This window comes from Terrapene carolina, unplaced genomic scaffold (assembly GCF_002925995.2).
Source record: "Terrapene carolina triunguis isolate 2854851 unplaced genomic scaffold, T_m_triunguis-2.0 Scaffold33, whole genome shotgun sequence".
NCBI lineage: Eukaryota > Metazoa > Chordata > Testudines > Emydidae > Terrapene > Terrapene triunguis.
Genome location: NW_020664384.1, coordinates 1,321,702 through 1,348,843, shown reverse-complemented (window position 1 = coordinate 1,348,843; position 27,142 = coordinate 1,321,702). Strand labels below are relative to the sequence as shown.

The following is a 27,142-nucleotide window of genomic DNA, read 5'->3' as shown; positions in this document are numbered from 1 at the left end:
CACCTTTAGTTTAGATCTTACTGGGTTTCCTATCTCAAAGTAAAAGGCTCAGATGATTTTGGAGCTTGTTCATACTGCTACAATTTTGTCAACCAAAGCAAATTTAGAGAATGAAGAATCAATGTTTTGGCATGTTAAAAAAAGTGAGAAATCAATTGTCAGAAAACAATTTTAGTAGCTTACTGATTTCTGAGACAGTAAATTCGAAATTACAATTTAAATAGGCAAGACAAAAAAAGAGTGGGAAAAAGGTAGAATTATTATCACCATTGTACAGGTGGGGAACAGGCATTATTGTTCCCTCTTGTCACATGTACCTTCCTTTCTATCCATCCATCCACATATCCAACACCCACACCCACCCCTACATTGAACGAATAGTAGGGTAGCAAAGTCAAGCACTCAAAAGTTAGGGAATGCCTGAATTAAAGTTGCACATGCAACCTATAAGCAGGCAAAACCACACTGAAAGCTACAGGTAAGAACAGAAATCTTGGAAAAATATTCTTCTAACATGTGTTTTTATAAATGGTGCCAACTGCAGCATGACACTATTTTGTACTACTATGAACTTCAAGTCAGGAAAGAATAATAATAACACTAAAAAAGGCTCCCAACAGCTGTCTGACAATGACTGATTCAGACTGAGTTACTAGATCATCTTATGTTTTTTACTTAATGAAGCATCTTACTGGCGTTGACAGTTCCCACTGAGTGAAAATGACACAATCTCATTTTCCCAGAAGGATGGTTTTTAGTTATGTTATGCTGCAGGAATGCACAAAAGGGTAAAAGAAACAGAGAATAGATGATGCAAGATTCCCCCTGGTGCATGCTAGTCTTCTTACACATTAAACTGTTCTTCCAAAACAGCAAAAGAGAATTTAAATGGACTCACACCCTCATTAATGCATCTGTTTTGAAATTAGCGAAGGACTGCTTATTTTCCAAACTATTAAAAGCAACATTAAAACAGTATAAGGACTTTGTCCTCAGAAATGCTGAATGCCCTTTGTCAATGTGCTCAGTGCCCTCAAAACCTCTTGATGCCAATGGGAGAGGATAGAACTCAGCACCATGGAGGAATTCTTAACACCTCACAGGGTTGGGGCCTATATTCTCAGCTGGACACAGAGAATCTTGCAGAAAAGTGAGAATACTCCTAAGGGACTGTCACAAACCCACCAAAGCCTAAATCCTCTCTGAAAACCAGTGCACAATAGGCCTGATTCTCAGTTAGACCACAATTCCTTTACTGTGCTTTGGCAGAACAAAGGGGTGCAGAGGGTCTCTCTGGACCAGCGTGGAGCTGGCATAAAGGGCTTTATGCTAGCCTTGCTCACAGCACCTGGCATAAAGGATGGTTTGGGGGCACATACAGGGTGTGTTGGGAGCTGTGACCAGAACATTTTGGCTGTTCTCTTCTTCCCAGGGACTGTGAAAGCAGAACAGAAGTTTGAGCGCACCGCGTCTGCTCTAACTTATGCTGAGGGTCAAGTAGATCCCAGGTGGGCCTCTGTACATGGGGAGTGCAAAGGTAGCTTCAAACCACCTTTACTCTCCATCCCTGTCCCCAGGGCTGGCCCACAACATTTTGGCACCTGAGGCGGGGAGCTCAAATGATGCCCCCATGCCCGCTCGCTTGGGCCAAAACTTTGAAAGGTCTCAATTCTGCCTTCTTCCTGTTTTACGCCTCTCATGGTACTACTCTGGTACCTACACCAATAAAGGAGAACTAACAACTTAAAATGCCTTGTTCAAAAATTTTAAGTAACACTTAACTTTCAAACACCTGAACAGCAAATGTAACTGTTCTTGTCTGCATAGTAAACACTGGCATTTTTATCTGTTTGAATAATCAAAATGGTGCTTTCCCTGCCTTCTTGGTTGCAAAGATTTGAACTGCTTCCTGAAGGTCCACAGTCTGGGCCAGCTCATGCTCTACTGAGATGGTTGCAAGGCCGACCAGCCTCTCCTGTGTCATTGTGGAGCGTAGATGTGTTTTTATTAACTTCACCTTGGAGAAGCTGCGTTCTCCACTGGCAAGCGTTACAGGAAGTGTTAGAAGTATGCGCAGAGCAACAAAAGCATTTGGAAAGAGGGTGGTCATTTTATTTGTGCACATATATTCTAGAATAGCCTTTGGAGTTGATCCTGCTGAAATGTATCTTGAAAGGCTTTCAGTTCATCACCTAAATCACTCGCATCAATATTGCACATGTCATCATGTGTCAACACTGTCTCTAGTGCCCTGCATTGCTGGTGTAGGTCTTCTTCAGGTATAGTGAGGAGTTTTGGAATATCATACAACATCCCAAATATACTGCTCTGTTCCTTGAGCTGCATGAAATGTTCTTCAACTGACTGTATTGTACAGTCTAGCACCTGGTTAAAGAACTCAACTTTGAATTGTTGTTTGGGGTCTCTTATGGGATTATCCCATGCCTCGTAATCAAAATGTCTTCTTCTTTGGTGACTTTTCCTGTATTCTTGAATGGGTGGGAAAATAGCCTCAGTGTGAAGTTCCTCTGCCAACTTCTGTGCACTCTTCAGAACATTTTGAAATCCCTCATCTGACCGGTAAGACTGTAGGTATGACTTTGCTTTGTCCAGTTGTTCCATTGCTCCAGAAATATCAAGGTCAACACCTTGGAGTCTCTTGCTTACAACATTTATTTCAAACAGTATGTCATGCCACAACACTAAGCCACACAGAAATTTGAAGTTATGAATGTTTCTGGTGATTCCATTTCTCTCTGGCACTGTTCTCCCATGAACAGTTCCTGTCATAGCATTATCCTCCATAATGGCAACTATGGCATCATCTATCTTCCCAATTTGGTGTTTGATCGGCTTTATTGCCTCCACTCGACTTTCCAATGGTGTGGCACTCAGTGGTTTCAGTGTCAGAGAGGATGTTCCCAGATGTTGCTTCAAAATTTGCCATCGGTGAGTTGATGCGGAGAAAAATACATAGATGTTTTGAATTACATTAAAAAATTCGGCAGCCTCACTACAAGCTGATGCTGCATCACTGACCACCAAGTTCAATGAATGAGAACTGCATGGGACAAAAAAAGCTCAAGGGTTTAACTTTCAGATCCGTGTCTGCACTCCTCTGTTCTTTCCTCTCATGTTGGCACCATTATCGTAGCCCTGACCTCTCATGTCAGCTATCGTATTTCCCATATCTTCCAGCAACCAAAAAAGTATGCAGCATTCTGGGTTTTTGAGTACATAAGCCATGGCCTCTCCACTTTGTCACCATTGGGGATTTCACACCAGTAATGTGTTGGATGGAAACTTCTATTTTCATTGTCTTTGGGGAACATGAAGTTTTTCACTTGCTGTGGCCCATGCAGTACAAGGAAGTCCCTCAGGCTACTGCTCAAGTGGGTCCACAGTCCTGGATCATCTAGACTTAAGGAACTAAACTCAGCAGCAGCTGTTTCTTGCGCCTCCACCACACTCTTCTCTGATCTACACTTTTCTTCAGGAATGTGCATGGTTTCATCCATTTGAGATGGAGATATGGATGCTGCAGTAGCTGCCAGGTCACCTGCACTCTGACTAACTGGAAGATCAGGCATCTCCTCACCACTCACATCCTCACTGGGGCTGGAAGACTCACCATGAACATTTGTGTCTATGTATCTCAGGAGAGCGCCTTCCTGCTTAGATAAAAAAGCTTCCTTTGCTTTCTTTCTTTTTCTGAATGCTGCCCCAGAGGGGCATTTTCTTCTTTCACTCATGACTGCTGTTCTGTGCCAGCTATAGTGGTTCTCAACACTCAATTGAAGGGGACAAATAAGCAGGCTGGTATCAGGGCCTGAGTGAGGGAAGATATCAGCATCTTAAGGGCCTAACTGGCTCCTACTACTTCAGCTGACTGCCTGTTCTCCTCAAGTGGATTCAGGGAAGCAGCAGGAAACAGGAAGCTCCCTGAGAAGCTGGTGTTAATCAGTCCAGGCTCCTGGGGGTGCTAAAGAGGTACATAAGAGGCTCCTCCTCCTCTCTCTTTGTGCAGCTCCTGCTGCTTTCTGTTATTCCCTCTCACCTTTTCTCCTGCCTGCCTGTTATGTCTCTTGTGCCCTCCTTCCTCCAGCACAGCACTCCACCATCTCTGTGCATCTAGAGCAGAGAGAATACATATGCACCAGCAGCAGACACAATTTTCTACACTCTGGGTCCTAGTGGCGCCCCCCCAGAGTCTGGCACCAGAGGCAGCCACCTCAGTTCGCCTCATGATAAGGCCAGCCCTGCCTGTCCCAAGAACAAAGTAAATGAGAATTGGGCCCAACATATAGCATGTAAATTACAATGTAAAATGCAATCAAACATCCAAAATGGAGTAAAGTCTGTTATGGGTATACATTAAAGTTTAGTCCCTGGATTAAACAGCATACTAAAGTACAGTCCATAAACTAAGTTTGATCATTGGACATATGCGATGACACAGCATGCTAAAAAATATTATAAACATTGTAATTTGTTTACTTAAGAAAGCTCAGCTCAGATGAAGCATCTGTTTTCAGTGAGGTCATAACTTTCAACTAATTTTCCAGCTGCGATGATTGAGATACAAGAAGGTCAAGAGACTTGCCCAAGGTTATACAATGAGTCAGTAGCTCACATGGGATTCAGAAAGAAGTGGGTTGTAGCCCACGAAAGCTTATGCTCTAATAAATTTGTTAGTCTCTAAGGTGCCACAAGTACTCCTGTTCTTTTCACATGGGATTAGAGTCCAGTGATCTCCTGGCTCAGAGGTTTTTGCTCTAATCACCAGTCCATAAATTTTGGATAATCACTTTTTTTCACTTCTGTGCAGTAACTCATTTAGAATAAAAACAATTTTTTTACATTGTTTTTCTAACTATGAAAAACAATTGATCTTCATTAAGAGCCACATCCTGCTATCACTCACGGGGAGAGATCACTTTGAAGTCAATGGGAGCTTTACATAAAAACTGATGACGCTAAGGAATAGTGATTTACAAAGTTCTGTTTTATAAGGTGTTTTGAATTGTAAAAGCAACAAAATACCTACTGAGAATCTAACAATGTGCTTTCCCCTCTACTTCCATTTGAATCTTCATTTTCTCTAACTGGTATTCTTCAATTATTACAAAAAAATTACTTTTTAATTTAAATCTTCAGCCCAGAGGCAATTTTAAAATCTTATAGTTAATAAAGCTCTGGATCACTGACCTGCACCTTAATGATTTCATTAAAGTTCAATGCAATAGCAGACAAAAACAGAAAACAACACAGCCAAAAGGGCCTTGTCTTACAGACCTCACATAGACAGAACTCCTACCAGTCACTTATCATAACAGGCTTCAATGGGAGTTCACATATACATTCAGTCCAGGATCTACATCAGGATCTGCTGGTGTCGACCTTGATGGAGCACATGGGTGGCAGAAAGGCCACTGAGGAAAGGTACAAGAGAAGAAAACAGCTGCCATCTTGCCTCCACTGGGGGAGGAAAGGAGGGAGAGGGAGGACTGTAGAAAAGTAGCTCATCCCAAAAAATGTTTAGCATTGCCTGGGAAGAAGGCACGGCCAGAGGATGTGCTGATTCAGCACATTCTCTCAGCAGCCTCCGTCAGCAGGATTCCTGTGCCTTAAATCTGTTTCCCCCAGCCCAAATTTTGAGGAACACCACATGAATCCCCTAACGAGACACAAGGAGATTAGATACTGCAGGAATGTATAAATTACATCTCCTTGTGCCAGGTTCATTGGTTCTCTGACTACAACATGAGGACTACAGGGATCAGGACCACAATGTTTATCTTCATTTATTGCACTACCAGAACATTAAAAAATTCTTTGCTCTCCTCTAGAACATGAAAGGGTATGGGATGGGACGCACATGCCCAACATACACTTTTACTGATAATAATGATCATGTTGAAACATCAGGCAAAATCTGGTTTCATTCCCACTTCCCTGCAGATGGCTGGGACACTGATATTTGACTCTGTGGCTTTAATTTATGATGTTTCAAGATCCACTGCAGCTTTTCAAAACACAGCCTTGTTTAATCTAATCATGTATGGGGGTATATTCCTACCTAGATCAGCACAACTCCCGAAAACCTCTAACCACAGCAGCAAAACTCGGCAGTGAGGCTGTTGTGTCTAAGCCATTTCCTAAGTCTCTGGCTGAACATTTTGCTCTGATTTTGGATCCTCTCACTTCTCCTTCACAATCACTTTACAGCCTTCAATAAAGCAAGGAACTTAACATGCTTAAAAACAAGCATTAGAGAAAGAAAACTTACGCATGTTCAGAAATTGAGGATTCGGGTATTCTAAATCAAATCAACCTCCTTCCGCCATCCCACCTTCCACTCCCACCTATAGCCAATAACAAACTGGCCCAGCTTCAGGAAAAGGGTTATTTTTAAGCCCCATGTGTGCAGCAGGTGGAACAATTATCATCATTACAAGTTAATAAAAATATTTCTGGATGAGCCAAGAATTTTTAGTAAAAATTTAACCTGGCGTTAATTACAAACCTTTTGTACAGCTCATGTTTGTATTTTGAAACAGCAGCTGAAGTCTCTGCCCTATTCCTTACCTCTCACCAGGGCTTAGTGTTGAGCGCTCATCTTGTTTCTGAGGGCTTAACCCAGATGCTTTGGTAGCATCAAAAGTTAAAATGTAAGCTTGAAAAAGAAGATATAAAAAGAATGTATTAAGTAATTCTTCCCATGGATACCATTTGAGAAGATTTAGATGAATTGTAGTGTCTTGGTTTTAGAAAGGAACTCAGCCTAATTATAGTCACCTGGATATTTGCCCAAACTTTACCTTTCATGTGGGAAGAGTAAGATGAAAGTTAGACATCCTTCACCATTGTTTCTCGTGCTATGAGATTCTGTGCCCTTGGCAATGTATCCCCTTGGGATGGAAGGACTACAAAAGATTTGTTCCTATCTAGCCTAGGGCTTTTTCTTATCTGTTTTATCTTGACAGCCTTAAACTCAAAGGCTACATATTTATCAGTAAAAACAAAAAGCTACTGTGAATTTAGTTACATTTTGTGCATATACAAAATATCACAAATGTTAAAACACTGACATAGACAAAGATATGCTTACTCACATATCTGTCATATAATATAATTTATCTGTGAGCAAAAGCGGTGCTCAGATATCAAGTGAAACTCACATTGACTTTAAAGTCTTGTGGAGAAGGGTCAGAGTCACAAAGTTTGCATGCAGAGTTTAAACACGCCTATTTCAGTGTGAGGGAGGTTAAGATCCAGGTTCTTGGTTTGGCCTTTTATGGAGATAAGAGACAACTATCAAATTCACAGCTGGATCCAGGTTCTGAACCTGCTCTCAAGCCTTTTATCAGTTTTGCATCTGGGGTTTTGGTTTGTGTCTGTACTTCATTATGTGTTTCCTGAGCAAGGATTGCAATACCATTGTCTTTATATTGAGCTCAGAAGCATGTTTGCAGTATTAACAGTATTTGCGCTTGCAACTGTAAACTGGGTTCTCACAATATGGGAGCATGTGCTAACATATACTATAGGATGTTGACACAGAGAAAAGGTTTCAGTATTAAACATGTTATTCCCAAATTGTAGCTTCCATACAGCTCCATAATGTCATGACTGTACCTATCTGATGAAAGTGGAGAGGAGGAATTACAGGAAAAATAATGAAATTAATGAACAAACAGAAGCTTAATTAATTCAGTGTTATAAATGTCACGTTACATTCTAAAAATAAAACACTGGGAAGAGCATACCTGAGCCACATTACTCAGGAGGATACAGAGAGCAGTGATGTGTCAGTTTGATCACATATGGAGAATTAGGCAATTTTCAAAAGGCCAAATGAATGTTAAGGTTCCTAGCAGAGAGACTGATGTTATCCTGCATTACTGCTTACCAAAATTGCCTTCTGCAAAGTTGAAATAAAGAACAATGAAATGTTCAATTGGAACCTCACCTGGCGAGTTTCTATGCATGTGTAACTCTCCATGAAGTAAACAGGAGTTTTGCATGCTGTTTTGTGGCAAAGATAGTGGATAATGGGATGCGGGTGATGTAGCCTGGATTCCTGGCTCTGCCGCAGGGTTTCTCTGTAACTTTGGGCAGATCACTGGTTCTCTGTTTGCCTCAGATCCCCAATTGTCCTTTCTTCTAGCCTTTGCAAGTCTTATTTCTTTAGACTGTAAACTCATTTGGGCAGGGGCTGTCTCCAATTATGTGTAGGAACAAAATCTAGTACATTGGGGTCCTGAAATCAGCTGGGTTTTTTAGATGCGGTGGTAATATAAAGAGCAACAACAACAAGAAGTGGTTACTAAATTGACAAGTGTAATATTGAAAATTAAAGGATGTCTGGCGACTCTGGATCATGTCAAAAGCCACATTCTGACTGGCTGCTTGAGTCTTTTAATGACATCATGCCCATGCACCATATCTCAACAGGGCACAGCTGGGACTTCCATAGTGTTAGCAATGAAATCTAGCTATCACATTTCTATGGTCCCCACTACCGTGGTGCCTAAGCACATCACAATTTTTGATGTGTTTATCCTCTGTGAGGTGGCAAGTATTTTTACCCCCACTCTAAAGTGGGGGAACTGAGGCACAGGGAAAACTAAGTAACTTGCTTTAGATGACAAAGGAAATCTGTGGCAGAGCAGGGAATTTAACTCATGTCTTCTAAGTCCCAGGTTAGAGCCCTAAACTCTGGACCTCCCTTCCTTAAGGGGAAGGACAAAATGTAGCAACTGTCAGGAAACAGAACCCAATAAAATAGATCCAAAGTAACAGGGAAAAGTTATTTACAAACCTTTTCCTACATGTATTTGTTCACTTTTCTACTAGGAACTATTTGTCATGGAAGAAGGATACATTGCATAACCACTCCTGGAATTGTTTTATTTTTAAAACTGAAAGGTAAATATAAATCACAATCAGGATGTGCATGAGTAACCTACTGGTGACCTATTAATGTTATTCAAGGCATTAGATCTTTGGCCTCATACTTTCCAATACACCTGAGATGTCCCACCCGTTTTCTATTAGTATGCAACCTGTGGGTTTATGGTTATAATTAACCTATCTCTACCATTGCAAATGTTATCAATCACATAAATAGTACCATCCCAACTACACATCCAATGCATATTTTAACACAGGAAAATTAATACATATATATTCACCACAAATGATTGAACATCTTTACAGGTTATGTTTTAAAAGTATAGCCCATACCTGCTGCTTGCTTTTACTCGTGGCAGAAACTGGATTATTACCTTCAAAGGTATGGAGGTCTTTTTCATAAATACTGGTTTTGATGCAACATCCTTAGCATGAAGAATGTTGTGCCTGATTCTCCTTCACCATACGCCCGTTTTATGTGAGTCTAACTTCACTGGGCTCACTTAAATTATTCTTGTTTTACACCAGTATAAGTAGGAGAAAATTGAAGCCCAACTTTGCTGAGATCCCTGCTATGAAACCTTCTCCAAGTCTAACTTACTGTCTGCTAACCAGTGCTCTATGAATGTTGTTATTTCAAGACTCCACTAGTTTGTTTTTGCTTTCACGTTCATAGTCCTCTGTTGATTTCGCCAGTCATTGCTAGTCATTCATATTCGATCTTTCAAAAACCACTGAGCAAAATTCACCTATTTTCTCTTTCAGGGGTAAATCCAAACCCCATGTATGTGGGTGTGGAAGTCCTGCTGGTAGCAGAACCAGTGAGGTTCCATGCTGTAGCAGGCAGATGAGTCCCCTTCTGGCCCCCTATCCATTTACCCAGCCCCAGCCTGTGTACTTGGGTTGCACATACAGCTGTGGATTTGATCCTTATTTCCATTTATTTTGTTGATCTTCCTAAAAAAGGACACAATCCTGCAAAAGGTCCAGCCTTCAAATCCAGGCCTTCAAATCCCACTGAATTCAGTGCAAAGTAAGGGTGTACAACAATTCACAGGATCAGATTAATTAGTTATCACATTTGGTTTCTCATGTTATAACACATCACAAATCCCTTAAAGAACTGCAGACAATTATTCTGATTTGCTTCTTAGCTGGCTTGCTTAACCAATCCTGTTAATAGAAAAGACCAGCTAGCTTTGGAATACTTAGAATACCCCTGTCCTGAGGGTGTTTTCTGCTCTGCTAGGTGAATTCCACTGAATAACTAAGTTACTGTAAAATTAAAGCCACTCCCTTCCTGCAAAAAAAGAGAACTGTAAGACTCCAGTATGGTAGGAAGGAATTCGGCCTCCAGCTTAGACACATCAGGGTTTTTCCCAAAGAGTTTAACTACAAGGTAGTCCCACCACACTTTTATTTTTCTTGACCTTTACTGTCATCTAAGTACCAGACTAAGCAACGTTAGTGTGTTTTTCCCCAGCGTCTTCCACTTTGGGTCTCTCTCACACACACACACACACTTCCCAGCATCTCACACTTTGGGTAACACACACACACACACACACACACACACACACACACAAAGACCACTCTGACTGAATACCCCCTCTTTCTTAAAATCTTATGGTGAGGAAAGCCTGGCTATTAAACAACTTAGAACTAGAGTTTTTGTGTGCAGTAGGGTACTTATTTATCCACTAGTTTCAATACATGCCTTTTTTATATTTAAAATTATAGCTTTTACAGGTCCACGGTAAACCTCTAGGTAAGAAAGTGGTGGGGTTTTTTTTTTAAAGAAAAATCTGCTTCCAAATCACTAAAAATAATTCAAGCATGTTTATATTTTCTTCTCATTGAGTTTAAAGGTATCATATTACTCATTCATCTTTTTATTCATCTCCTCTCTTCTCTTTAATGTATAAGATATTTAAAAATATTATATGAATTTATTGCTGGTGAAAAGTATCCACAGAACAGATCTAGTATGAATGGCAGCAGTGCAAGCCTTCACATCATTCTCTGCCAGTGTGCATTAACCTTTAGCTGGAGGTGCCAACTCTAGAAGTCAGAGGATAATTCAGACTATATGCTCTTTAATTCCTTGGCCATTCTGCTACGGGTGTCAAGGAGGGAATCAGTCAGCTCCAGTTTTGAAGGTGGGTTTTGTGATGTGGACTCTTCTTGCTGGGAAATGAACTAAGCAAACACATTTCCTATAGGGTCAATGAATAACTATCATATAGTGGCACCTATCTACCAATGCTTTGAATTCATGACTTAGAATGGCTTTATCTCCTATTATGATTCCAGCCCTCCTGTTTAAGAACTTTCAGGATCAGGATCCACTCTGACATCATTTTATAGGTTTTCCTACAGCAAATGATTTAGCTCAAGCCATCTGTAGTTTCATTGGACTGTGTCATTGCAAGAGTGCCGGGTTAATTTCTCTTTATTATTTGAGGGTGTCTGGTAGAGGAGCTAGAGGGGCTAGAGCCACTAACATGAAAACCATGAGTAAAGCCCAAGTGACTTCTGATTGCCATTCTAGGGATATTAGACACAGGACTCTTTTCCCCTACCTGCTAGCTATTTGAAAATTGAACTAGTGCAATGATACTCCCAAAACAAACTTTACTTTGGTTTGGCATGAGGTACAAGGCAATTCAGAAGTTGGCACTGCCTGAAAGTCTCTTGCCTTGTTATTTCCTTCCAAGAATGTTAAAAAAATTATGTTTTCCATTTCCATTACGGTTCATGCTGCAGAGCTAATAGTTTTTATACAAACAAATCTCCAGCAATCATGATAGTGTGAATGATTGAGGAAAGTGAAGATCTGAAACATAGTGTGGGATCTACCGGTAAATTAAAACTGATGAAGGTGTCAGCAATCTGTCTCGAGGAATATATGATACCAGATGTAATTTACAGGTATGCAACCCCTCCTCCGTCATTAATGCAGTCTTAAATGTCACCTTCTGAAGGCCAGGGAGTGGATTTTTAGTGTAAATTATTGCCTGCTGAGGATCAGCTGACACATGGTTGAGTCATTTTTGAGACTAAGTCTCTGGCACCTAAACCTATTTTCAGCTATTTCAGAACTGATTTTAATATTGCATTTCACCATAAAATTGGAATGTTAATAGGGTGAAAATAATATCGGCATTTGCCCATTCCATGAAAGCTGATTTCAGCCCACTCAGCAGACAATAAAATACATACTGAGTGAATGTTCATAATGATTGCTCCTGAAAGGTCCAGTAAGTGATTCTGCAATGTAAGTTATTTCCCACGGTATGTATGCTAGATGCATATAAACCATAATAGACCGGGCCAATACTTTCTCATAAGGGACATGTACTGACATTTTTGGACAGTAGCAGTCCTTGAATTTTCACTTCAACTACTGATTTAAAATGACATTGTCAGAAAGGAAACACCTACTGTGTGCCTTCACTTGCCTTCTGATCTCTTATTAGTTAACCCCAAAGTGCATATGTATACAGCTTTAATCCCCAAGTGTACATCTGAACCAGGGGAAATCTGGAATTAATTGTGAAGTATTTTGGTTACTAATGCAGCTGTTACAAGTGTTTGATTTGGCAAGGGAACAGAAAAGGCACTGCATACCAATTTCGTGAGCCACTGTAAAAGCTGCATGGAGGCCGTCATCTTCAATCACTGCACAGCTGCGCTCAGGAGAGCATATGGTCCCAACGTCTGCCATTCCCAGAGTATCACATGAATGATGCCCACATAAATCCTGCCAAGAAAGGGGGAAAAAATCATTAAAATAAATTTTTAAACCCACAAATAACAACAAGTAGAGTCACTGGCCCTTTGCAAACAGCAGGACCCGGATAATACTACTACTACTTTGGACAGTCATCTAAGGATCTCAGTGCAGTTTAAAAGCATGATGGCCCAATCCCAGCCCCATGAAAGTCAATGGGAGACTTTTCATTGACTTTGAGGGGAGTTGGATAAGACTTGCAATTAATTACTATGGTGCCTAGAGGCTCCCACTGACATCAGGGTCACATTGTGCTAGGCGCTATACATACGTATAGTAAGAGACAGTCCTTGAACAAAAGATCTTATAATCTAAATAGATAAAGATAGTGCGGGAGACTTATAATCCTCATTCTACAGCTGTGGAACAGAGAGAATGAGGTCACACAGAAAGTCAGTGGCCGAACTAGGAATTGAACCAGAGGTGGGCAAACTACGGGACCCTCCTGCCCGGCCCCTGAGCTCCTGGCCCGGGAGGCTCACCCCCGGCCCCTCCCCTGCTGTTCCCCCTCCCCTGCAGTCTCAGCTCACTGCGCCGCTGGCGCAATGCTCTGGGCGGCAGAGCTGCAAGTTCTTGCCGGGCAGCATAGCTGCAGAGCCGTGACCTGACCCGGTGGCGTGACTGGCTCCAGCCGGGCAGCATGGTGGCCTGTCCTGGTGCTCTGGGCGGCGTGGCTGTTGCACCGCCAGCCACCAGTGTTCCAGGCAATGTGGTAAGGGGGCAGGGAGCGGGGGGGGGGTTGGATAGAGGGCAGAGGAATTCGGGGTGGTGGTCAGGGGGCGGAGGTGTGGATAGGGGTCGGGGCGGTCAGAAGGCGGGGAACAGGGGGGTTGAATGGGGCTAAGGGTCCTGGGGGTGCAGTCAGGAAAGAGAGGGGCGGTTGATGGGGCAGCAGGGGGCAGTCATGGCAGGGGCTCCGGGGGTGGTCAAGGGACAGGGAGAAGGGGTGGTTGGATGGGGAAGGCATTCCGGGGGAGCAGTCAAGAATGAGAAGCGGGGTTCGATGGGGTGGCGGGGGGCAGTCAGGGGCGGGGGTCCGGGGACCATCAGGGGACAGGGAGGGGTGGATGGGACGGGGTCCTGGGAACCGTCAGGGAACAGGGAGGGCTTGGATGGGGCAGAAGTCCTGGGGGGGCCGTCAGGGGGCGAGAAGCAGGGGGGGCCGGATAGGGGGCAGGGGCCGGGCCATGCCTGGCTGTTTGGGGAGGCACATCCTCCCCTAACCGGCCCGCCATACAATTTCGGAAACCCGATGTGGCCCTCAGGCCAAAAAGTTTGCCCGCCCCTGAATTGAACCAAGACCTCCGGAGTCCCAGTCCAGTGCCTTAGCCCCAAGACCATCATTCCTTTCTAAAGAGGTCATTTTTTACCTACACTTAAGAAAATGAGATGGTCCAATATCTCCTATGCAATATTAAACCTCATAATAAAACGTAAGAGATAGGTACAGCATGTATTATTAATCACCATTTTACAGATGAGGTAACTGAATTGTACGTGATTTTTTTCCAAGATCACTTAGAGAGAGCTGGGTATGAAAACAGATGTCTTGACTCGCAGTCTCCTGTTGTAACCACAAAACTATGCATTCCTAGGCCTTAATGGCACTTATAATTAATAATATTTATATTTTTCATCAGTAGATCACAGGCTTTAATGTATTTATTCTTACAACATCCCTGTCAGGAAGGGCAGTGCTATTATCTCCATTTTATGGATGGGGAGCTGAGGCACTGAGAAACTCAATGACTTGCCCAAGGTCACACAGGAAGTCTGTGGCAGAGGAGGGAATTGAATCCAGGTGAGTGCCCTGACCACTGAACCTTTCTTTCTGTCCTTTAGAGTGTCTAAAAACTATACAGTGTGGTTGTAGCCATGTTGGTCCCAGGCTATTAGAGAGACAAGGTGGGTGAGGTCATATCATTTATTGGACCAACTTCTGTTGGTGAAAGAGACAAGCGTTCAAGCTACACAGAGCTCTCTTAGCAACAAAATTAACAACCAATATTAACTTTCCCAATGCTTCTGCTTTCAGATGGTAGCATTAATATTACATTGAGTGGCCATGCATATACATATTTGGCCTGATGTAAAGGTCAACAGAAAGACTCTCATTGAAATGTCAATGGACTTTGGATCAGGCCCTTATGTATTTTACATATACATAGTATGGACTGCTAAATCTGTCCGCAAGTTTAGCATTCTGTAATGTGCAAAATGCAATTAACAGACCCTGTGCAACAGAGATGGTCAGATGGCTTAAAGGGAAAATACCAAAATATGCCTATTCCACAGTCGATCTACCACTTAAGAATGGTTGGATGAAAGTGCCATTTGAAGACACAACTATATTTTAAAATGCATCTGTCAAAGAAATCTCCCTGCTTGGTACCTTTTTTCTCTAAAATCATTCAGATTCTCTTCCTTCCTTCAAATCTCCATTTAAAATGGACCGCGTCTATCAAGCCACTGACAATTACAAAAGCTGTGAGCAGGCCAGGCGTAAAGGAGTTTAATGGAGTTTGAGCAGTGTAAGCTACAGCTTAGATGCAGAGAGAGGTAGAGGAAGGTGCACTCTGTATCTGGCTACTCCTGCTTTTAAACACAGTTTTTGTATCAGTACATCTATTTTGTTAAGGGGTGTGATTTTTTATCACGATAGTAATATCGGCAAAACCCATAATGTGGATGCTGTGATACTGGTATAAAGGTGCCTTATACCACATAACTGCTACCACATTAGGGGCATTGTACTGCTTTAACTATACCAGCATAGTTAAAGAGGTATAAATAACCTTTGTATATAGAAGAGCCCTTAGATTCACTTCTGAATTTTCCTCTGTAAGCTGGTAGATTCATGACAGAGATGTTAACTACAATACTTCACTAAATGAATTCTGCCTGAACATACATATTACTCTTAAATTTCCAAGGTGGTGCATGGGGATTTCACCCTGCCACTTCTATTAATGTCAAGACTGCTACATATACAGAAGTTGGTCCAATAAACGATATTACCTCACCAACCTTTTGTCTCAGATATATATACATGTGGCTTTCAACACGCCAGGGCATCTGTATTCAGCAATGCTTTGTTAATATGGTCATGTTGCTGACATCACATCAGACTGCATGCTGTGTGTCACCATACAACAGACAGGTTTTCAGAAATTTTGCAACACTGCCCAAAAAGTGTATTCTCATCTCCAGTAGTTGCCCAAAGTGCTGTACATGCCAAAGTCAAACCTATACCCAAACAGCTCACCAACAAATGTCACTACCATGCTCGTCTTCGTAACATTTGAATGTAGCCAAAATAAAACAGGCTTGAAAGATGTCCCCTATAATTTCTTTGACTCTTTTTCCTGTTTTTACAGAACTTCACATAAGGCGATTTGAGTCCCCAATGAGCTGCATTATTTAGTGGTCACAACCGGAAAATCCCAAGGGAGGAGATCAATTACACTGAAAATGCAATAGCTTTCAAGCCATGGTGTTCCTAAGTTATCATGCTATTAGGAAGGGGTGTATGTTCCCTCTTAGGGAGGGAATGAAGCATGTGATCATAAACCCCTATATGGGAAAAAGAAGAAGGGATGAAGGGAACAACAGAAATTGTGGATGTAGAGAGCAGACCCATGGATCCAGTATTTGGTGGTGGAAAAACTTTGGTCATTTGGGTCATCTAAGCCTCCATTCCTGTGATGCAGTAGGTGCCAGGCAATGTGGAAGAAGGGTGGATGTACGTTGCAGGCTCAGTCAGTGAATTTTGGTAGAGAGTTGGGCATGAGAGGAGAGGTTGGGGGTAGTGGTGGAAGGAGGACCTGTGGTGTGGGGATTGGAATTGCTGTCTGGTGTTAGCTTCTTGGTGTAGAGTGATTATTGGAAGAGTGTGGCTGTGGGCTGCTCTTTTACAATGGCTGTAACTATAGTCAAACTTGCGTTGGCTTGGTTTTGGAGATTCAGATTTACATACTGCCAGCGGTGGTTTATCCTGTTTTTCAATCCTGGGTAACTATGCATAGATGCATTTTTTTTACTTAAGTTAATGCTATCATTATCCACGTTAACTTAGGCAGACTTTTAGACATGCATTTCCATGCTGTTCTCAGCTCATGATCTCAACTATGTTTCCTTTCCCCTGCCTCTCCATGGCTGCTCAGACTTGACCTATGTAACTCATTTTACTGTGGTTCTGTATAATGTACACCCTGCATTTTTTAATCCTACCAAGTGATGATTCTGAGACAACTGTTCTGCAATTACATTGCTTTCATACTCTTTACCTCAACTCGCTACCCATTCCCTAGTTGCCTGGTCTTTTTCAATAGCAAAGACTTGGACTATATTATTAAGAACCTAGCCTGTTTATACTTATGCGGATTGAAACTTGTAGGACAAATTTTGTCCTGATGTATACACCTCAGTGGTCCCATTGACTATTGATGGTTAGTTGTAAGTATCAATAACATTCTTAGCTTCCCTGGGAAGTGTCAGATACAACCTCAGATGCTCCTAAAGTTGCTCCTAAAGTAAGGTTGCTGGGAGTATATTGGAGGTTTTTATTGCACCTGAAGAGTATTCTTGCTTAAAATCAGACCCTGATGTAATGATGTAACCTAATAAATCTGCAGGCTTGCTCAATTTTTCAAACTGCTTCAAAAGCACTAAGCAAGCATGGACCCATATAATACTTTTACTTAGTTTTCAAGCATTATTTCCACATAATGTGTGGTGTTCATTTAAAGAGTTAGATACCCATTCATATCTGTCTAATTTCATCTGACCTTTAGCTCACTTAATTATCTCCAAATAATGGTGGAAACTTTCAAGAATAAACATTTCTTGCTCTTTCTAAAGAAAGAATTCAGTCTGCCCTTTGATCTCGATTGCAGTAGTTTCAAAATGATGCATCAATAGGAAATGCATTCGCTGTACTGGAGACAATAGATGGTAATCCTAAAGGTTTGGCAAAGAAATGATTTAGGAACAATGAGTTGTGCATCGTAAGATCAGTAGTTAACTAGACAGCTCATTAAAGGCCAAATGTTCTCGGCATTCTTGAAGTGCATCAAGAAAGTCTGATCTTTTGCCACCTACATGTGGCATTGTTGTGAATGAAGACAAGTGTGAAGTGTCCCTACTGAGACTAGTAACTAATTTCACTTGAAAATCTTTAATTCCAGTTGTACCTCTGAGAACTGGAATAAATTTATCTGTAACAGATGCAAATTTTGAACCCTGACATTAAATAGTGTCTTAAGCTCTAGCTAGATATACTTTGAGCAAGAAGTTTAACATTTCCCCACACTTCTTCCATTCATAAACCTTGCTCTTCAGTTTTAGCAAACACACTTAATTCTTCATAGTGTAACATCTTTTGCATGTTAGAACTATAAAAACTATTTGAAAGAGGTTTCTGGACATGCCAGAAAAAAAGTGCCTTGGGCTACCAAATTGGTAATCTGGCAGACAATTAGAAGTCTGTGCATAACTGTGTTAGGCCTAGCTTTTTGGGGGGAGGAAGTCAAATATTGTGAAATATTACAACGGTTTTCTCACATCTACTTACACACACAAAATTACCACATATTATTTTCCCCAATGACATTTCCTACACAAAACATATTATATTTATATAAGGTCAATGGAACCGCTCTGCAAGTAAGAGTGACAGCAAATGTTGTAATTGCTTAGTGTAATAAGGATCAGTTACATTGGACATTAAACATCAAAAACCTATGTAGCTATACTGCTGGCAATTGGCACAATGACAGAGTGACCTCTGGCTTACTAACAAAGGATAGTAATTTGGATGAGATGGTGGGGGGGGGGGGGGGGAGAGAGCCAAAGAAAGCACGTTCTCCACTCAATGAAATTATCATCCATTGAGCTGAGATAATCCAATGCTTGCTGTTAAATTTTAACAGCACTGTCAGCTTGATAGTTAAACTAAATCACATAAGCAGGACCCATATAATTGCTATGTGGAAAAGGGCAGGACTGTGGCCTCTGGCTCTAATGTGAACTTTTTTGTTAGAGCCAGGCATGACGGTACTATCATTGACTATGCTGACCAGTACTTATGAAAGACTTTTTCATGTTCTGGTTGCCTGTATTTGTTGTGAGAAGTATCTATTTTAGTTTTCACTTGATTCAAGGTGGAATGAAAGGAAAGAAAGAGAATGGGATTTTGTCCATGTGTTTTCAGAAGTTCTCCTCTGGAAGCTTGCATTCAAGTTTAGCTTAGGTCTTGAATGATATAGGTTGGGGGAATTTTACACAGGCCCAGATTAAATAATTTTGGGACCCTGTGCATTATGGAAATTGCCCCATCCTTAAACTACACAGAGCATGTGATATAGAAGACAATTGCCGCCCTAGCCAAAACTTCACTGTGCTGCTCCCCACCTATAAACTCTTAACAATACACTCTTAACAATGCTATCCCCTTGAAGAGAGGGTCTTAACTAGGGGTAGGGGAGGGGTTGGATTTTCGGGGCAGGAGGGGGCATGCAGCAAAACCTCTGTTTGGTTTGGTGGTTGTGGGAGAAGTGGAGGGCCCAAGCGCCAGTTCACAGCGCCATTCACACAGGTTTGCTCCATCATGGCTGGCCAAATCTGAGTGAGTGGTGTTGTGACCTGGAGCAGAGGCTCACAGAATCAATCAGGTTTTGCAGGGAGGGATGTTTGGTGGTTGGGGCCCTCCTGAGATGGGGGCTGTAAGATGGTTGGCCCATCCACCAGTTTGGGAAAAAACAATCAGCCACACCTAACTCTGTTTTAGCTTTCAGCACAGGTTCTTTTATTCCTCTGCCCCACAAAGGCAAAAAATAGTGATAAGAAACTAAAGTGATAGTCCTGAACTGGACTGGTACTGCAGGGTCCTCTACCACCCAAGGAGATCAAGGCCCTCCCTTAGCCTCAGGGGGGACCACAGGGCCTTCCTGCCCTGTTGCAGCCTTCCACTGCTGCTCAGGAAAGTGTTTGTCTCTCATGTCTCCTCCACTCACAGATCTGGGTCCTTATATCTGCCAACTGGGAATCAGAGCCAGTCATTAAAGCTGCTGCTTGGCTGTATCAGCTGGTTCCCAACACCTGCCTGATGGATTCTCCTTAGGCCAGGGCTTGCTGCTCCCTGACTCTGCAAGCCCTTAAAGGGGCAGACAGTGCTGTGCACGTTCACACTCGTTAATCTGGCCTGATTTTATTGGGTACTTGCTGAGAAGACTTAACCCAAGAAAACAATGGTGTTGTTTCAAGTACAGTTTGGAAACGACATCACTCATGTGTTTGTGTTGCAACAAATAGTGTCAATAAGCTGTGTCAATACAGCAAATAAATAGTTTCCAGAGTCTAAGCATTAGACATAAACAAAAGAGATTTAAGCAAAACAGACTAAATTCATCCTTGGTGTAACTCCACTAAAGTCCATGAATTTACACAAAGGGTGAATTTGGCCCAGAAATTTAGAACCATAGTTAGAGACCCAGTCACAAAATAAACAAAGACAATAACAGATCTATGGAGAATGTATTTATCTGCCCTAATGAAAAGTCCTACAGAATTTAATGGAAAATTATCAACTTTATATTGGATTTTTTTAACCATTCTATAGAATTCAAATACCCTACAGGGCCTGGTTCTCTCATAGTGAGCAGTAGTGGCAGAACCAGGCCTACAGAAAGAATATTTTTCTTTATGAAATTGTGTAGGCTTTGAAATAATCTCTGTAGAACCCTATCACATTTCTACAGAACCTAGTGATTTTAAAATTTCACCTCTATTAAATTCTATAACACTTTTCCATAACGTTGATAACAGAGGAGCAAATCACTGAATTTGTCATACAAGAGTTAGGATTAATTGAAACTAATGGGTCTGATTTTGTAATCCTTACTCAGGAGAAGCACCTGTTGATATCAATGCATACTATGGATCCAGGTTCTCACTAGGTGTCTAAATACCTTTCAAAGCCTGGCCATTTGTCTATATTAGCTAGAGTTAAACCTGGATCCCTTGCAAATTATATATTGACCTCCTGTGTTATGCAGCGTGGCTCATTTTGAAGCACTTATCAAATGAAATACAGATAACAGATCACCTATCATTGAGCCATAAAGGTCAATTACTTTTTCTAAATCAGGACTCAGTAGTTCTGCTTAAAAACAGATTGCATAGGCACGACCTGTAATTTAAATACTAACAACATAATTACTGGTAGTAATTCTACACTGAGGGAAAGCCCTCGGTGCATTCAGTACTATGAACATTTATGTGTTGATTTGTCTTTAAAAAAAAGTGAAAGGAAAACAAGAACAAGAGAAAGGACCTTGAAAGCACTTTCACATTCAAGCAAGATCAGTGTGTCTTTAAAATATTTTGCTGTGTGTAATATGAGTTCTGGTACGAGAGTCCTTCCAGAATCAAGGTAAGTGTTATGCTGGAGAGCTATATGGTAATATGCTTGCTTAATGTACACACTGATGATGCATAATGAGTTACTTAAAGTTTGTGAAATGTGCTAGTTTGATAAATGAATTGCCAATATTATTCTGTTGACACACAGACGCAAAGTTCAAGGTGGCCTTGGCTAATAAACAGACGGAAAATGTATCTCACACATTTGCTCCAAGCCTGAAAAACAAGCCATTTAGAAGAAGACATCTGGATGTACAAACACTTAGCACAGCAGCATTCAGAGCCCATGAAAACATGGAGCCATAGCTTGGCGTCTAGTTGCTAAGCAACCGACTTCATACATTCAAAACACAGTTGTAGAAGTTGGATCCTCATGCCAACTGCTGCTTCTTCTCATTGAAAAATAAAACTCTGAGTGTGGGGGGAATCTTTCTTTGAGGTTAAAAAAAACCTATTTTCTAGGAGCTGTATCTCATCTGCTTGTTGATCCTTTAACCCTTTTCCACGTTTACATTCTGAGGTCTAACTGAGATTCATTTTGAACCTTCCAACACCATGAAATGAAAGCGGTATGGATCTCAGCACATTCCCTTCTAAACCAGTCCAGGAATGCACATAGTAAGAAAATACCTGTATTTTTTTCTCATTAAGCCAAATAAACTTTTGATGCAATCTCCACGAGTTTAAAATACAGGGCCAGCTCCTCAGCTGATGTAAATCAGTGAAGCAATTCATTAAGTTGAATTGAGCTATGCTGATTTACGTCAACTGAGGATATGTCAAATAATTAATTGTGTCAAAAACCATATACTACCAAGCAAACCACAGCCAGTGATTTTTCTTGGAACAGATATCTGCTTGTTTGGTAACAGTGCAAACTATTTTTCCATATGAAGGCTAATGTGTCATATGAATATTATTACTATAATCACTAAGATCAAACAGACAGCAGAAATTGTGATATTTTGCTCTTTGCTGTGAAATTTTCATCTAAAATAAATGTTTAGGATCAGAGTCTACCACCCTTAGTCCCTTTGAAGCCTAACTCACAGAGTAAGATATTATGCAATGCAGTCCAGTCGTTAGTGATCATCTCAAAGTTTAGGGCCACAATCTGCCATCCTTATTTGCGTGAAGCACGATTAGTCCCATTGAAATCGACAGGAGTACTTACAGAGAAATGTAAGAGTGACAGAATTTGGCCCAGAATCGCTATTCAATATTGATGTCTAGTCACAAACAAGAGCAGTCTGATACAATCAAGCTAGCTTCCTCTCCTTCAGATTGTAATTAGCAAGGTGACTGTTTTAAAATGAGATCTGATATAGCTTTTAACAAACAGAATGGATGGGTTTGAACTGCCACCAGAAAGCGCCTGCTGTACAAGTTTGGGATGACAGAGATGGCGCCTAATATTTCAAGTATTTACGGCTATAAAAGTAAGCCAGGTTTTTTTCTTCCCCTTTCCTCGAGTACCTCCTTCCAGAAACCATCCAAAGAATCCTTTTTGGCAGCCTCCTGTGATGTAGCAAAGCAAGAGAATTCAAACTAACAGAAAGTCCCACAGTTTTTTTTTATTTTCTTACTGAGGAAAGAAAAAATATAACGGAAAGGGATATTCTTACAGTAGCTCATTGCATAAACTATGCCACATGTCCACAGGAGCAGTGCCCCTTAACTATGTATGGCAATGCAATTACGGCACTGATGCAGAATATTGCATGGATGAGAATTGCGGTATCGGGCCTTTAATTGATTAGGAGAGCAATTTTTTACTACATGGATAGCAAGGTACTACATGCTCCTCCACAAACTGAGTTGCACTGAGTTAGTGTGGCTTTGTTTATGTGTCTTATATTTAAGTCCTAGTCTTGTACCACAAGTTCTGTCTTCCTCTAGGCCTACTGCCATTTTTCTGTCGTGCTGGGAATACCATGTTAAATTACAGCAGCTAAGTAGGGAAGTCATGTGCTCCTTAAGGTGTTATTTACCAATTCATTCTGTTTTCCTAATCTCAATGGGTCAAATTCATTCTTGGATTAATTTGATCCAATGGGTGTTGTCAGTTCTTTACTGTGACTATACACAAATGAAAAAAGATGCACTACTGTTAACAAGGATATGTGAAACAGATTATGACAGCAATGTAATATCTCAAGTGGAGATGAATTTGCTGATCTAGGTCTAGTCCAGGGGTAGGCAACCTATGGCATGCGTGCCGAAGGCGGCACACGAGCTGATTTTCAGTGGCACTCACACTGCCCGGGTCCTGGCCACCGGGTCTGGGGGGCTCTGCATTTTAATTTAATTTTAAATGAACTTTCTTAAACATTTTAAAAACCTTATTTGCTTTACATACAACAATAGTTTAGCTATATATTATAGACTTATAGAAAGAGACCTTCTAAAAACATTAAAATGTATTACTGGCACGTGAAACCTTAAATCAGAGTGAATAAATGAAGACTCGGCACACCACTTTTGAAAGGTTGCCGACCCCTGGTCTAGTCTCTAGTAGCCACGAGTCCCAATCATACAAATTAACACCAGCTCTAAACACCTGCAGTCTCTATTCAAGAGTGGCTCAACTCTGGAATAAACATGGGGTGCTGCAGGCCACGGAGGCAGTGCATCGGCAGATGCGCCAGAGAAACTTGCAAAGCACCTGGACTCATTACACCTCAGTTTAGATAGCACCACTCATAAGGTGTGGAGGGGTTATTTTTAAAAAAAATCATAATGATTCTGTTGTGCTGTCAACTAAGCAACTGGTTAGGAAATGACAGTAGGATCCCACACAACCCGGGTTGCAATCAGCCTCGTTGCTGTCCAGAGTAGTGACCTACATACCAGCAGAAGCCAGGATCAGATACCTACCCTGCAGACTGGAGGACTGCAAAGGGGCTGTCAAAGAAAGGGAAACAACCGAGGAGGAAGGAAAATTAGGCCAGACAAGAAAGGAGGGTAATTAACCACTGAAACAATTGACCAAGCACCATGGTGGCTTCTCCATCAAGATTTTGGAATCAAGATTGGGTGTTTTTCTAAAAGCTATGCTCTAGGAATTATTGTGGGGACATTCTCTAGCCTGTGCTATACAGGAGGTCAGACTAGATGATCGCCATGGTCCCGTCTGGCCTGTTTGCTGTTGCACATTGTGCTGCTGAGCCCTGGTGGGGCTGGGCAAGGGGTGCCAGGGCCTCAGGCGACCTACCTCCCGGGTGAAGAGGATAGCGGCATCGTAGTGCTCCTCATGCTCGTCCTCCAGCGGGTTGTGCTGGTGCTGCCACTTGCAGAAGTTCTTCAGCGTGGTGGCTGCGTTCTTGTTGACCTCCAGCCCCTTCTCCTTGTCGCCCAGCACCACCACCTTCACCACGGCCAGCCGGATGGGGTTCTCGATGCTGGCGTGCCCGTAGAGCCGGGAGGCGATGGTGGCCAGGGTCAGCAGGTAGTGCTGCAGGCCCTTGCCGTACTTCTTGGCCATGGAGCCGTCGGCCACCAGCAGCAGCTCCACCTGGCGGGCTCTGGAGATGGAGCGCCTGCTCCTGCGCCCGGCGCCGGGCGGAGCAAAGGGCCCCGGGGCTAGCGCTGCACTGGTGGCCAGCTGGGGCTGGGCGGGGCGCTCCTGGCCCCCCCGCAGCTCGCCTTTGCCTCCCAGCGGCGGGGCCTGGCCGGAGCCGCGCGTCTCGCAGCTGGGGCGCGAAGGTACCGTCTCGAAGCTGAAATGGTCCTTGCGGAAGAGGTGCGGGATCAGGGCGGAGCCGGGCCCATAGACCCGTCGCGGGTCCGCCCCCTTGGCCCGGAGCAAGGGCTTCACCGTGTAGCGGGCGTGTTTGACCGCGAAGTAGCCATCCAGCCCCCCGCAAAGGTTCAATACGGCCAGGGACTGGGGGCTGCCGTCCACCGTGCCCCGGTAATAGCAGTGAGCCCAGCCGCGGGGATGCTGCACAGGGGCCTGCGGACCCACCAGCTCGTCCCTCTCCAGATCCAAGAGGAACCTGCTGCCCCCCGCGTAGAGGAGGTAGCCCACCTTGCCGCCCCCGGAGTAGATCTGGTCAATGTTCTGCACCAGGCCGCTGGTCCGGGACAGCTGCTGGGGGCCAGGGTGAGGGGATGCTGATGCTGCTGCTGCTCCGGGAGGCGGCTGGGTTTTATCATAAGCAGGTGCTGCTGTTGTTGCTGTTGGAGCTCCGGTCTTGGCAGCAGCAAAGTGCAACTCCGCAGCCAGCAGCAGGGAAACAAACTTCAGGACCATATTTGTCTCTCTTAAAAAAAAAAAAAAAAAAGTCACCCGGTGGAGATCAACAGAGGAGCTTCAGAGTGGAAAAAAATCCTCCCAAGGTTGAAGCAAGTGTGAGTGGGAGGAAGAAAAAAAATGTCAACAAAGGCAGCTCGCGTTTGAACTTTGCGTTTCTCTGCAGGGAAAAGTCAGGAGCACATGGAAGGAGAACACCACAATCCTAAAACAACTGCTGAACAGGCGGCAAACAAGTGAGGCTCACACCCGGCGAGCGGAGAAGTTTGAGCACTTTTCACTCTTCTTCCACTTCTCTCTTGTAGTCACTGCATCATCCTCCTCAACAGAGGCAGGGGGATCCGATGCAGATCGGCACTTTCAGAAGCTAGTGCCTTGCCTTCCTTTGCCCCCTTTTGTTTGAAGAGAGAAGAAACATACGCCAAAAAAGGCTCGATCGTCTCCGGTGAGATGGTAAAAAAAAATGCCCTGGATTTTGTAAAACAACTTCTCCCTTTCTAATGCTGGTTGTTATCCCCAGTCTGTCGATGTGAACAAGAGGAGAAGGGAGAGAAATGTGAAGATGAGAGGAGGTGGAACAATGAATTTATAGCGGAATGCCATCCTGCAATGGCAATTTCAACAATTCGTCACTGCAGGCTGCCTCTTAAAGGGAGAGCTTCAAAACCACCACTCCCACACTTCCTTCTCATTTAATCAGACACAGAGAGAAACTGGGGGGCGGTGGGGAGGGGAGAAAGAGAGAGGGACTGAGGGGGGAGGAGAAAAGGAGAGAGAGAGAGGGACTGAGACAGGAAGGCAGGAGAGAGAGGAAGGAGCGAGGGGAGGAGAGAGAGACTGGGAGAAAATGTTTGTTTAAGAAAAACACAAGATTTCCTTTGAATCATTTAAAGCCACAGTGTCGCCTGGATCTTTTGATATTTCACAACTGATCGGGGTTGACTAAGCTTTGCTTACCTCATGTCCCGCAAGGTTCCTTCCCTACCTTCTTGTTATTTGTGTATTTTTTTAAGTGGATGAGACAGATTTATGGCTTTTTTAAAAATGGTGATAGGAAGTTGTTGGGGCTTTTAGAAGTGATCCTTTCCGTAGAGGGCTGTAAAGCACATGATATCCCACTTGGCTGGGGTTGTGCAACCAGCAAAAAGGATGAGTTGCTCTGTTTAACGGGAAAAAGAATTAGCAAGCCGGTGTTTTGCAGTGACTTTCTGCTTCCTGTATTTACTGCAAGGACACAGATCGCTGCAGGTTTTCCATGACATTTGACTTTAGAGAGTCTGGTGCATGGGGAAGTTGGGGAGATTCATGCCTCTCTTCTCTGGACAGGAGCTGCCACATTTACCCGGTCAGAAGAAAATGCAAAAAATGTCCTCCCTTTGTCTGTGTGACTGTGATTCTTCTGCACACACGCCTGTCATTATTTCAAGCAAACTGTTATTTAGTCTGGGTGGGCTGTAATTTCCCTCAATTCCCAAGGAGGAGAGAGGGTGGGGAAGAGTTAACTCTTACTTTAACCTTTGGAATGCTTTCAGATACTTAGATCATCCCCCTACTTCCACACACACATTAACCCCTCTACCCTCCGCCCTAGTCCTTGTGCTCCAGCAGAGACACCACAAAGGGAGGATATCTGAATTAATTGACAATTTACTTTTTCATCTGACCACAGCATGTAAAGCCATCCATACCCAGCCAAGGTGAATTGTCTGATAAACAGTACAACAGTTCCTGAGAAGGGAAGGAAGAATCACTATAAG

General features: G+C 42.7%; 1 protein-coding gene across 1 annotated transcript in view; it reads right to left on the bottom strand.

Annotated features, from left to right (window-relative positions):
* The window catches only part of LOC112103087 (A disintegrin and metalloproteinase with thrombospondin motifs 5), a 44,208-nt gene extending 18,127 nt beyond the window's left edge, over positions 1–26,081 (bottom strand). Inside the window, exons 1-2 of the mRNA XM_024194689.2 lie at positions 24,345–26,081; positions 12,547–12,679 (exon numbers count right to left, since the gene is read on the bottom strand). Coding sequence (XP_024050457.2) covers positions 12,547–12,679; positions 24,345–25,385 — 1,174 coding nt within the window. The 5' untranslated portion in view covers positions 25,386–26,081. The remainder of the gene's footprint in view (positions 1–12,546; positions 12,680–24,344) is intronic.
* Between the last annotated feature and the right edge of the window lie 1,061 nt (positions 26,082–27,142).